This window comes from Hypanus sabinus, chromosome 3 (genome assembly GCF_030144855.1).
Source record: "Hypanus sabinus isolate sHypSab1 chromosome 3, sHypSab1.hap1, whole genome shotgun sequence".
NCBI lineage: Eukaryota > Metazoa > Chordata > Chondrichthyes > Myliobatiformes > Dasyatidae > Hypanus > Hypanus sabinus.
The window spans coordinates 50,449,355-50,462,272 of record NC_082708.1 but is presented as its reverse complement, the minus strand read 5'-3'; the positions used below and the strand labels follow the sequence as shown (position 1 = coordinate 50,462,272).

Sequence of the window (12,918 nt, the reverse complement as noted above, 5' to 3'; positions counted from 1 at the left end):
ACTCTCTTAGAACCCCAAGACACAGTTTATCAAGTCCAGAGGATTTCTTCAATTTCTATACTATGTTCTCTTTAATGATATTAATTAATTTCAGTTTCCTTCTTCTTAAGACCTCTGTTTCCCTCCTTTGTTTTCTGCAGTGAAGACATCTCCCAGATATTTGATTCATGTCTTGGCCATTAATTTATTCATCATAGTAATTTATAAAATTGCTACAGTTACAGATTCATCAATTAAGGAATAGTGGTAGGTGATATTCTGCAGGAGATTTCCTTGCCCATCTTTTATGTGATACAAGGGGACTTGAGGGAGTGCAGCATCAATTTTGCCAGCACCTACACCAGTCTCCCAACTGAACCCCACTTCTCACTTTCTTTGAGGACTGTGTAGATTTGCCATGTCACCAAAAACTTTGACAAACTTTTATAGATGTTATGGAGAGTATCCTAACTGGCTGCATCATGGAAACACCAATGCCCAGGAATGGAAAACACTACAGAAAGTAATGGATAAAGCCCAGTCCATACACTGAGGGCTGCCATAAAAAGGCACATCTATCATCGAATACTCCCACTACCCAAGCCATGAGCTCCTCTAGCTACTACCATCAGACAGGAAGCCCTAGGTTCCACCCCAGGAACAGTTACTACCCTACAAACATCTGGCCCCTGAACAGGAGTGAATAACTTAATTCAGCACTACTAAGAACTGATTCTATTACCTACAGACTGACTTTTAAGGACTCTTTACAACTCATCTTCTCAATACTACTTTTTGGTTGCACAGTTTGCCTTCTTTTGCATATTGATTGTTTGTCAGTCTTTGCCTGTTTAGGTATATTTTCTTGCAAGTTCCGATTGTATTTCTTTTTTCCCTGCAAACATCTGCAAGAAAACAAATCTCTGGGTAGTACATGTACAGTAACTTGATAATAAATTTAGTTTGTACTTAAACATCTGGTGTGCAGATCCTGATGGTGGATCTGGAGATATTGATATCTGAGATGTCAGGTGAAAGTTTGAATTCTAGGAATGTGACCATGCCAGGCTGGTACACAACTAGTTCTGCTTCCAAGTTACATGGCATGTTTTCAAATGCTTGTGGGTAGAACATTGTAGTCTTAACTGATTTGAATGTACCTGCATCACGCTCTCATGCTAAAGACGATGCAGTTGTTTTCACTGGATTTATCTTAGTATTGTTCATTTTAGCAGGTTGATGAATTACTTACTCCACTATTTTTCATGACAATGTTCTTGTGATTCTGTTTTATATATACATCAGATTGGAAAAGCAGAGACTGTGCGTGAAACAGGTAAACTCAATGGCAAGTTGGTAATTTCATGTTGACCATTATAAGGATATGAAGGAGGAACAGAGCAATAATAGGTCAGATAACCAAGCTTCTTAGTCATTCATGGTTCAGCTATGACCTAACTCCATTTACTTGCTTCTAAGATTTAAAATGAAGATTTGATCTTCCATTGATTGCAGTTAAGAGAAGGGATTTGTAAATCTCATGTTGTTCAAGCTCTCCTGCCTTAATTATAGATCCAAGTAATTTCTGGATGACTGATACATGACTAGTTGGGTCTTCATTCTCCAACTTCACCCTCTCACTTCTTGCAAATAATGAAATGACATGTACAGTTTCCCAGTCTAGAGGAACATTTTTTGAATCAGGATAATCTTCTGTAATCTGGATAGGGCATCTTGAATGATAACCTCCATTAAACTCTTAGAATAGACATTTTTACTATCATTTTTCATTCCATTATTTTGCTTCAGTTATCCCTGATTTGATATTAACTACCCTAGGATGTCTCGTATGCCATCCTTTTCTTCTAATGTAAGCACTGATGCAAATTAATATTATGTGTCTGCCATATTCTTATATTAAATGTATGATGTTGAAGCTATCAACTTTTAAGAAAGAAGTATTGCTCCTGATGCCCTTTTAAAAATGTTAGTATTGATTACGTTATGTCTTGCAAATTGATTTCCATGCTCTTTGTAGCTCTTAACAACCATTTTGACGCTTCCTGCTGTTCTTTGTAGTGGGTATGATCTTCACTTGATTGTGCCTTCACAAGATTTTTTTTGTTTTTTTCTTTATTTTGGTCCTGACCTCTTTTTTTTTTATCAATGGCTATATTTTCTGGCAACAAGCCCTGCCCCTTGGGGATACAAACTAGGACAAGGTTAATCAATAGCCTGTGATGAATGCCATCGAACTTCATAAAATAAGGATATATTCAACTGACATCAAAATCACCACCATAGGAGGGAATGTTTTCTATAGCGGGTGAGTCTAAGACCAGAGGGCACAGCCTCAGAATAGAGGGAAGTCAATTTAAAACAGAGATGAGGAGTAATTTCTTTAGCCAGAGGGTGGTGAATTGGTGGAATTCATTGCCACAGACTGCCCACAATTCAGTGCCACAAGTCACTGGGTATATTGAAAGCAGAGGATGATAGTTCTGATTAATCAGGGTGCCAAAGATTACAGGGAATGTGGTTGGGAGAGATAATAAGTTAGCTAATGGCAGAGCAGACTCAATAAGCCAAATAGCCTAATTCTGTTCCTTTGCCTTATGGCCTTTTATTATAATAAGCCCAAACTCTAAGAAGTAACTTATAAGAGTTATGACACCAAATTTAAGCTGCATCCATAGAACTATGTCATTAATTACGTTGTTACAAAATTTGAAGGATTTGATTGGCACATAGCTTTAATTGGCACTTGGTAATCAAAGACTGCACTGAAAACAAAGTCAAACACAATTTAATTTGCAACTGGCAACTTGGCTAGTTATGTTTACTGAATTCATGCAAAAAGATTATGAATGGTTCACTTTGAAGTATCAAATATTATTTAGAAAATATTTTCAAAGGCAATTACAGAGTGAAAACAAACAACAATATCAAGGTAACTTTAAATAAAACACACAGTGTTGGATCATTTAAAAGTAGTCTCAGTGTTTAGAAAGCAAAGTATGTTTTCCTTGTGTGTAAAGGATCACTGCTACTGCATCTAAAGGCAGAAGGACGACATGAACATAACAAATTGGTCAGCTTCAAACTAACAAGCAGAAAAACAGACAAGGTGTGCTTTCCAGGAATATAAATGTGTGCTCAACTTTCACTGAGTGAGCCAAACACAATAACACAGCTATTATTCCTCCCCATCATTAATCTGAGTACTTCTTATAATTTATGGATGACACAGTTGTGTAGACCTGCTGCCTCACTTTACCAGCAACAGGTTCAATCCTGGCCTTGAGAGTTTGTGTGTTCTTTCTATGACAATGCCCTGAATGTACCAGTAAAATCCTACGTCACAAAGACATGTGGATTGCCCATTGTAAATTTCCCCCAGTGTATCATTGTGCAGTCAAATTTAAGGAGAGCTTGATTAAAATTGAAGAGAATTGTAAAATGGAATGAATATAGGAATAGTGCAAACAGTCAGTATGAACATAGTGGGGCAGGGGATCTGTTCCTCTGCTCTGTGTTTCCATAGTTCTATAAAATCTATAACTTAAAGGTGAGCGTCTCAGTCAGCAGTTTCTCGAGTAAATGCATACGTACATAAAGACAGAAATGGAATACCAAAGTTTACTGGTTAAGTCACTAGAGTAGCAGCTGGAAGTCAGTTTCATTGATCCAGAGATAGGATGATGGGTTTGTGATTAGTAAGGGCATCAAAAGTTATCAGGAGAAGGCAGTAGAATGGGTTTGAGGAATAATAGATCAGCCATGAATGAGTGGCAGAGTGGACTCAAGGGGCTGAATGCCCTAATTTTGTCCTTATGATGCATGGTGATATATGTTTGAATTCCACCACAGTAGTTGGGTATTTTAAACTGGAGTGATTGAATAAAAATATCTGGGAAATCAATAAAAATGCAGTCTCAAAAATGATGACCATGAAACCACAGGATTGAAGTAAAAACCCAGCTAATTCACTACTCTCCACCTGCCATTCTTGCACAGTCAGGTCTGTAGGTGACTCCAGGCCCATTTGGCTTATTCCTTCTCAATCCAAGGCAATTAAGGGTGGACAGCAAATGCTAGTACTGCAATGTTCCCATCCCATTAGTGGATAAGTACACAAAAACGCAAAAGTGGTTCAAAGTGATTGTTGCAACCTTCTGCAAAGTGAAATCAGAAACCAATGAACTGATGAGCAAATGGAGTATTCACTAAATATTTTTACTGTAAAAAATGTAAGATTGTATATTTGCTGCATGAGATGTAACTGAATTTTCAATGGCTTGTTTCATCTTTGACAACCTAATTTCAAGTGCTGTCAAATATTAATTTAATTCCCCAGTCCTTTTAGTTCCACAGCAATAGCACTGTTCCATACAATTACCTTGTATACATCCAGGATTCCGCACTGGTAGTCAAATCTGGTATACAGCTCATTCAGCATGCTGATCACTTGCATTGGCGTGCACTGCTCGCAAACAGCTGTGAAGCCAACAATGTCAGAGAAAAGCATGGTAACATCATCAAACTTTCTTGCCTGCACAGATTTTACTTGCCACAGTTGCTGGGCAACATCTCCTGGGAAAATGGAATATAGTAAGTCCACTGTCTTCTTTTTCTCTTCCTCTAAGGCTTGGTGTGTGTTCTCAAGGGTTGCTTTCAACTTGTCCATACGCTTCTTCAGGCCATCCTGGGCCTTGGCTTGCTCACCTAGCAGAATAACATCACGAGTGGCATCATGGATAGGTATGTCCGAAAGATGTAAACCTCGTCCCATTAACTCCTCTAGCTTGTCAACGCACGGTGAGCCCAGGAAGAGGACAGAGTTTGATTCAAGTACATGAATCATTTGTCCTTTTATCTCCATCACCTAAGAAGAACAATAAAGACTTTTATCACTGTTCCCATAATAATCCAAACATCTTTACAAATTGCAAATCAACGAAAGCAATAATAAAATGAGCAAGTTTAGCACAATGTCATTTAATCCTGATTGGAATACTCTCCTTGGATTATAGTAAGGGCTATCAAAGGATAATGTAGACATCTATGCATTATACCTGATTTTTATTGAATGCAGAAGACTTATATCAACTGCAAAATTTTATGTTTATATTGTGGCATTTTTATATTTATAATTTACATTGTCCAAAAATAAACCTGAACTAAACTCTTAATATTAGCAACAAAACCTACATGAATTGGATAGGAAAGTGAGGCTAGGTTAATACTTGGATGGACAGGGCAGGTTTGAATCAGCTGTACCATATGAGGAAAGAGTAAGGATCATCACTTCAAATCCATCAGAAAGCTCATGGTCTACTGGGCACATGTGATCCTTGTCCTCCTGTGCACATCAGAGAAGTGGACTGCAGTTGGTGCCTCAAAGCAATGGGAAGGCACCACTAAACCAGCTCCACTAAATCATCAGACTCTATTGGCAGCAAGTCTACCCAATTAGAATCAGCAAGCCCCAACGTGAAGTCCACATTGATCACAGGCCCAACCTCAGACTCTTGAAACAGGCCCTCCGCTCCAGGTTCCATCAAAGTAAGGAGGGAAACACTGTAACAGCTCCCCTCTCGCTGTGAAATGGGGACACCTCTTTTTACCTTATTAGGGAGAGAGAGCCCATGGTATGTCCAATAACCAGGTGAATGAGTAGTCTTTGGAGTACAGCAAATCTGTGTCTTTATTGACGCTTTGCTGCATGTTTGAGTGCTTGGTGCGGGGAGGGGGATCATTGCTTGCTGCTGCTTGTCCATGGGAGAGGGGAACTGGGGGGGGGCTTTGGGGGTTCTAACATTTAACTGTAATTTCTTCCTTGGGGCACTCTGTTTTCATGGATGTTTGCAAAAAAAAATTCAGATTGTATATTGTATACATTTCTCTGACATTAAATGTACCTATTGAAACCTATTGATCTCCACAGAGCCATGGAAATCCATGGCCCACGTCTGCTCAAAGAGTACAGGAAATATCAGGACTGAGTTCATTTGCCAGAAACATATAGAAGTTCAGCATAAAAGCTTTGTAGAGTGCACTAACCCCCTATTTACCACCTGCCTATGCCCACAACTCCTTCTTGCCTCACCTGTGGCAGAGGCAATGGACTTCACTGAACTTGGGTAGAAGCAAGTCAGCCAGTTGCTTTAGATGCAGAAAAAGCATTTGATAGATTGGAATGGGATTTTTTATTTAAGGTATTGGAAAAATATGGATTAGGAACATCATTTATAAAATGGATTAAAACCTTAAATACTAATCCCAAAGCTAAAGTAGTGACAAATGGTCAAATTTCAACATCATTTCAGTTAACAAGATCAACTGGGCAAGGTTGCCCACTATCACCTGCTTTGTTTGTGTTGGCAATAGAACCACTAGCTGAATTAATTAGAATGGACCCAGATATTAAGGGTTTCAGAGTTAATCAGGAAGAATACAAGATTAACTTATTTGCTGATGATGTTCTACTTTATTTAACAGATCCATTACATTCACTACGCAAATTATTTTATAGATTAGAAGAATATGGGAAAATATCGGGTTATAAAATAAATTGGGATAAAAGTGAAATTTTACCTCTTACTAAAGGAGATTATAATCAATGTCAATTAATAACTCCATTTAGATGGCCAGCAAATGGTATAAAATATTTAGGTATAAGAGTTGATAATGACATAAAAAACTTATACAAATTAAATTATTCACCACTTTTAAAAAAAATTCAGGAAGATCTTGATAAATGGATGGCATTACCAATAACATTAGTAGGTAGAGTAAATACTATAAAAATGAATATATTCCCTAGACTACAATATTTATTTCAATCATTACCAATACAATTACCCCAGAAGTTTTTTCAAGAGTTAAACAAATATGTGAGGAAATTTCTCTGGAAAGGTAAGATGTCAAGAATATCGTTGGAAAAATTGACATGAAAATTTGATCTAGGAGGATTACAACTTCCAAATTTTAAGAATTATTATAAAGCAAATCAACTTAGATTTATTGCATCTTTTTTTGAGAAAGATAAACCGGCATGGGTTAGAATAGAACTAGATAAAATAGGAGAAAACGTACCAGAAGACTTTATATATAAATGGGAATCTAAATGGATACGGGAAAAGAAAGAATCTCCTATATTAAAACATTTGATTGATTTATGGAATAAGATAAATGTTGATGATGAGACAAAAAAATCTTTATTAGCAAAGAGATCTTTAATTCAAAATAGACTTATTCCTTTCACAATGGACAATCAACTTTTATATAATTGGATTCAAAAAGGGATTAGATATAAAGGGAATTGTTTTGAAGGAGGTATATTAATGTCATTTCATCAATTAAAGAATAAATATAAAGTAACACTTTTTTTTGTTACTTTCAATTAAGGGCTTATTTAAGAGAAAAATTAGGTCAAACAATGTTATTGCCTAAACCTAATGAAATAGAAATTTTAATTCAAAAAGGAAATATTAAAAAATTTATATCTTGTATGTATAATTTGATTCAAAAACAGGCAATTAAACAAGGAATCCATAAGTCAAGACAAAAATGGGAAAGTGATTTGAATATTAAAATTGAAGAAACAAATTGGTCAAGACTATGTCTTGATAGTATGACAAATACAATAAATGTTCGGTTAAGATTAGTGCAGTATAATTTTCTACATCAACTATATATTACACCACAATAAATAAATAAATAAAATCCAAACTTATCGGATCAGTGTTTCTGATGTAACCAGGAAACTGGTACTTTTTTACATTCTACATGGTCTTGTTCTAAAATTCAACCTTTTTGGACAAATTTAAGACTCTTACTGGAACAAATTACAGGAACACAATTTCCTCATAATCCAATATTACTCTTATTAGGTGATATTGAAGGGATAAAACCAAAACTCAAACTAAATAAATACCAGAAAGAATTTATAAAAATTGCACTGGCAGTAGCCAAAAAAGCTATTGCAGTTACTTGGAAATCGGATACATATTTAAGTATAGACTCTTGGAAGAAAGAAATCTATGGTTGTATTCCATTAGAAAAAATTACTTATAATTTAAGAGATAAATATGAAACATTTCTGAAAATTTGGAGCCCTTATTTACAAAAGACAGGATTAAATCTATAGATGCTCTGAAGATGAAACAATTGGTCATTTGGGGAAAGAAATAAATATACATATTAAAGTTTTTATGAATTCCATGGAGCATGTGGAGATCTTCCAACAACCAGACGATCTTTCTTTCTTTCTTTTTTTTTCTCTTTCTCTTTTTTTTTCTATAGGGCAATTGGGGGGAGGGGTTAAGGGGAGGGGGGAAGGGTTATATACATTTTTTTTCATACTTCATTTTGTAACTACTTAAAAATGCAATAAAAAAAAAGTTAAAAAGAAAAGAAGCAAGTCAGCCTCAGTCCAAAGGGACTGCAGAAAAAGAATAGGACATGCAATTACTTCCTTCCTTTCACAAGAGATCTATAATCTCTGATAATGCCTTAAACGTTATCCTTACTTCATATCTTGAGAATAGAACAAAGTTTATTAAACGTAGAACAAGTCAATGGGCTTAAATTTAAGTTCATGCTCAAGGACAGCAGTTCATGATTGAGAAGATTCTTTACTGCAATTCTAGTTCAATTAACTTTGATTTTCTCTACTTACTTTGACACCACATATGTAATAATTTTTCATTATGTAGATATTGATTAATTGTAATCTTTAAAGTTACTTAATAAAGTATATTCTTCCTCATTGCAACGTTCCCACTCTCTCCGACTTCCGAGCCACTTTGTATTATGACTTTTCACAACTGTTACCAAAATCTGCTTAAAGATAAGTGAGACTGTAGGTGATACCCAAGCTAATCTTTTCTCTCAGTACCTCCCTGCGCCTTTTGGCGTTCAGTGTTTTTCTGTTCTGCGAGGCTGACTTGCTAGCTCGAAGCTCAACTCAGCACGGACTTCTGTGGAAGGAGCCGGCTGGAGTCCAAACCGGGACCTCTAGTTTCATAGTCCGGGTGCAGGTATCGCAAGGCAGAAAGTATGAAAGTGACTTGATGTTTTGAAAACCATTGAGCAGACACGTCGCAAATAAAATCTGACACGACGCCTATGACCCCGCCGTGATTCGAACACGCAACCTTCTGATCTAGAGTCAGATGCGCTACCGTTGCGCCACGAGGTCTGTTTCTTTAGAAATTGCTCAAAATTGGCACATATTAAAATTTAAATCAGGATATTCAGACATAATACCAAAAGATGTAGAGTTCGGTGCCTTCCTCCTGGAAGCAAGGCAACAGAAGGAAATAGCAATCTTAATCCCACTAGTCTTTGTAAAAGAGCAGAACACCTACAAAATTGACCCCGGATCGTACTTAAGAGAGGTATAGGAAGAAAAGAAGGCAAATATTAGACAAGTTTGGACTTTTCTCTAGAAATCTGTATCATGGATTAACAGAGACCTTTCAACAGAATGATGTAGAAAATTTTATATAAAGCCAGAAAATGCTAGAATCGTTCAATAGACTAACAAGAGAGAGAGCAGTACTGGATCTCTTGTTAAGGAATAAGACAGGGCAGGTGTTAGATATGTATGCAGGGGAACACTGTGGATCTAGTGATCAGAATTCCATTGGTTTCAAGGTAATTATGGCAAAGGATAGGACTAATCTGCAGACTGTGGTTCTAAATTGGAGCAAGGCGAATTTTTATGGCTTCGGAAGGAATCCGGCAGTCATGGATTGGGATGGGCTGTTTTCCAGCAACGAGATGCTTGGTAAGTGCAAGGCTTTTAAAAGTAAAGTGCTGAGAGTACAGAATCTGCATATTCTTGTTAGAATAAAGTGCAATGCTAACAAGTTTTAGAAACAAAGATACTGAGGATATAGAAGCCCTGGCAATGAGAAAGAATGTGGGACATCAGGAATAGGCAGTTAGGATCAAATGAGGTGATTGAGAAGCATAAGAAATACAAAAGAACACAAGAGAGATATCAGGAGAACTAAAGGAGGACTTGAGGTTGCTCAGATAGACAAGATGAAAGAAAATCCCACACATGTCTATAGCTACATTAAGAGCAAATGAGAAGCAAAAGACAGAATTGGTCCTGTTGAAAATCTGTGTGATTATATATACATGGAGTCAAAAGAGAAGGGGAGATCTTAAACGAAAATGTTTGCATTCACATTTACTCTAGAGACAGACACCGACACTATATGAGGCAAAAGAGTAGAGAGGTTGTGGACCATATCCAGATTATGGAACAGGAGGCACTTGATGCCTTGAGAGGAAGTAGGATTGAAAATCATTAGGGCCTGACAAGCTGGTGCCTTGGACATTATGGGAGCCAAGGTCAGAGACTGCAGGGGCCTGGTAGCTGTATTTAAAATGCCCTTAGCCAGAGGTGAGGTTCCATGTACAAACAAGAAAGACACTAAGAACAGGCTAGGGATTTTTAGACCAGGAAGCCTAAAATCAATTGTGGGCAATTGGTATTCTGATAGGCATAATATTATAAGTACTGAATTTGGATAGACAAGGCCCAATTAGGTGTAGTCAACATGGCTTTGTACATGGTAGGTTATGCATAACTAGCCTAATCGAGTTTTTTTGTGGAGGTTACCAAGAAGGTTGATGAAGGAAAGGCAGTGGACATTGTCTACGCGGAAATTAGCAAGGCCTTTACCAAGTCACACCTGGGAATCTGGTCCAAACGATTTAGCCAATTGGATTCAAAATTGGCTTAGTGGGAAAAGCCAGTGAGTAGTAGTGGAAGATGGTTCTCTCTGACTGGAGGCCAGTGGCTAGTGGTGTGCTGCAGGGACTGATGCTAGGTCTGTCGGTGTTTGCCATCAATATTAACCATTTAGATGATAATATGGTGAACCAGATCAGCACGTTTGTGGGTGACACCAAGATTGAGGGTGTAGTGAGCAGCTATCAAACCTTGTAGCATGACCTTAACCAGCTGCAAAACGGACTGAAAATGGTTGATGGAATTTAGTAGAAACAAGTGCAACGTGTTGCAATTTGGAAGAACAAAGCAAGGTAGGACTCACACAGTGAATGGTAGGATTCTGGAGTATGTGGTGGAACAAGGAGAGCTGGGAACACAGATCCCCAGTTCCTAGAAAGTGGAATCACAAACAGATGGGATCATAAATAGAGAATTTGTCACATTGGCCTTCGTAAATCAAGGAGCTAAGTACAGGAGTTGGGATGTTATGTTGAAATTGTTAAGTTGGCTCTGAATTTTGAGTATCATATACATTCTTGGTCACCTACCTACAGGAAAGATATCAATAAACTTTAAAAAATACAGAGAAAAGTTGCAAGGACTTCAAGCACCTGAGTTACAGGGGAAGTTTGAAAAAGTTAGGACTTTATTCCCTGGAGCACAGGAGAATGAGTGGAGATTTGATAGTGGTATACAAAATGATCAGCAGTACAGATAATAAGGTAAATGCATACGGGCTTTCCCCCCCCCCCCTCCCCTCAGGTTCGGAGAGACTAGAACTAGAGGTCACAGATTTAGCGTAAAAGGTGAAATATTGAAGGAAATCTGAGGGGAAGCTACTTCACTCAGAGAGTAGTGTGAATGTGGAATGAGCTGCCTGTAGATGTGGGTTCAAGTGCTACATTTAAAAGTAGTTGGGATATGTACGTGGCTGGGAAAGGTGTGGAGGAATATGGTGCAGGTGTGTGTGGATGGAACTAGGTAAAAGCTCAGGTCAACATGGACTGGATGGGCCAAAGGGCTTGCTTCTGTGCTTCAATGACTCCATAACTATTTCCAGCAGCTGCATTTTTTATTTTCATAGAAAAGATGAAGTTGCTGAATGTGAAATCCAAAACAAATGCCCAGAGCCACATAAGGCTCTTTGACTTGCAGCTTGCAGCTCTTCAGAGCCCGGAATATGAAATGTTATTATACCAGAGGAGAGAAATGATACATTTCCCACTAAACATTCCCATTAACACTAGGATACCAGTTAAAATTCAATAAGAATTATTTGAACAATCCATTCCTCTTGTGAATGTTAGTATCCCTATTGTTGCCACATAATTAAACCCAGCAAAAGCAACAAAAATAGCAGAAGTGCAGAAATGATTACAGATCTTTCAGAGGGGAACAGCATTTCTTCTTTCTACCCAAAAGTGGAGATGAATGTACACTATAAATTAAAATGCAACAAATTGATCGTTCAATAAAAAATAGATTAAAAGCAAAATCAACTTGCTCTGCATCAAACTTAAGAGTCTCTTTGAAATGCTATCTCAACACTGACAACCAGGTGATTAAACACATGGAATAAATAAATTAATTAAATTTAGTCTTTATTACATTTACATTTTATTTGGTAAAAATCTTAGAGCATTTGGCTATATCTACAGTTATGTCTCTCACCCTCTCCCTCTCAAAAAGTTAAAATGGTCATAGTGCCTCACTTTAACTATCTTCCTTTAAATATTTGAGATTTGATCTACAAGTAATACAACAAAATTATTAGTGACTTTCTATGGGATAAGAAGAAGCCCAGAATTAAAATGAGTAAGATGTGTATGTCCAGGGACAAGGGTGGACTCATTCTACCAGACGTCAGGGCATATAAATTATCCTTTGAAATGACCAAGTTAGCTAAACATTGGGACAGGGTTGATGTTGATATAGATTGGGTAGTTATAGTATGGAGCTTGGCTGCACCACATTCTCCCCTTAACATGCTCTCACAACATGTGGAAAACAAGACTAATCTAAATCCTATACTATTTCACTCAAGGAGTGTGTGGAATACAATTCGTAAAGCTTGTAAAATGTCACATTTAAATCAGTTATACTCCTCACTCCGGAATAATCCTGTGATATGCATTGGGAAAAGAATGGTGTACTGGAAGGAATGGAAGATTAAAGGTGTAAAT

At 37.3% G+C, this 12,918-nt stretch overlaps 1 protein-coding gene across 1 annotated transcript in view; it reads right to left on the bottom strand.

The window, feature by feature from the left end:
- gucy1a2 (guanylate cyclase 1, soluble, alpha 2) overlaps nt 1-12,918 on the bottom strand; it is a 162,791-nt gene that overhangs the window by 35,299 nt on the left and 114,574 nt on the right. The window contains exon 5 of the mRNA XM_059963306.1: nt 4,379-4,864. Coding sequence (XP_059819289.1) covers nt 4,379-4,864 — 486 coding nt within the window. The remainder of the gene's footprint in view (nt 1-4,378; nt 4,865-12,918) is intronic.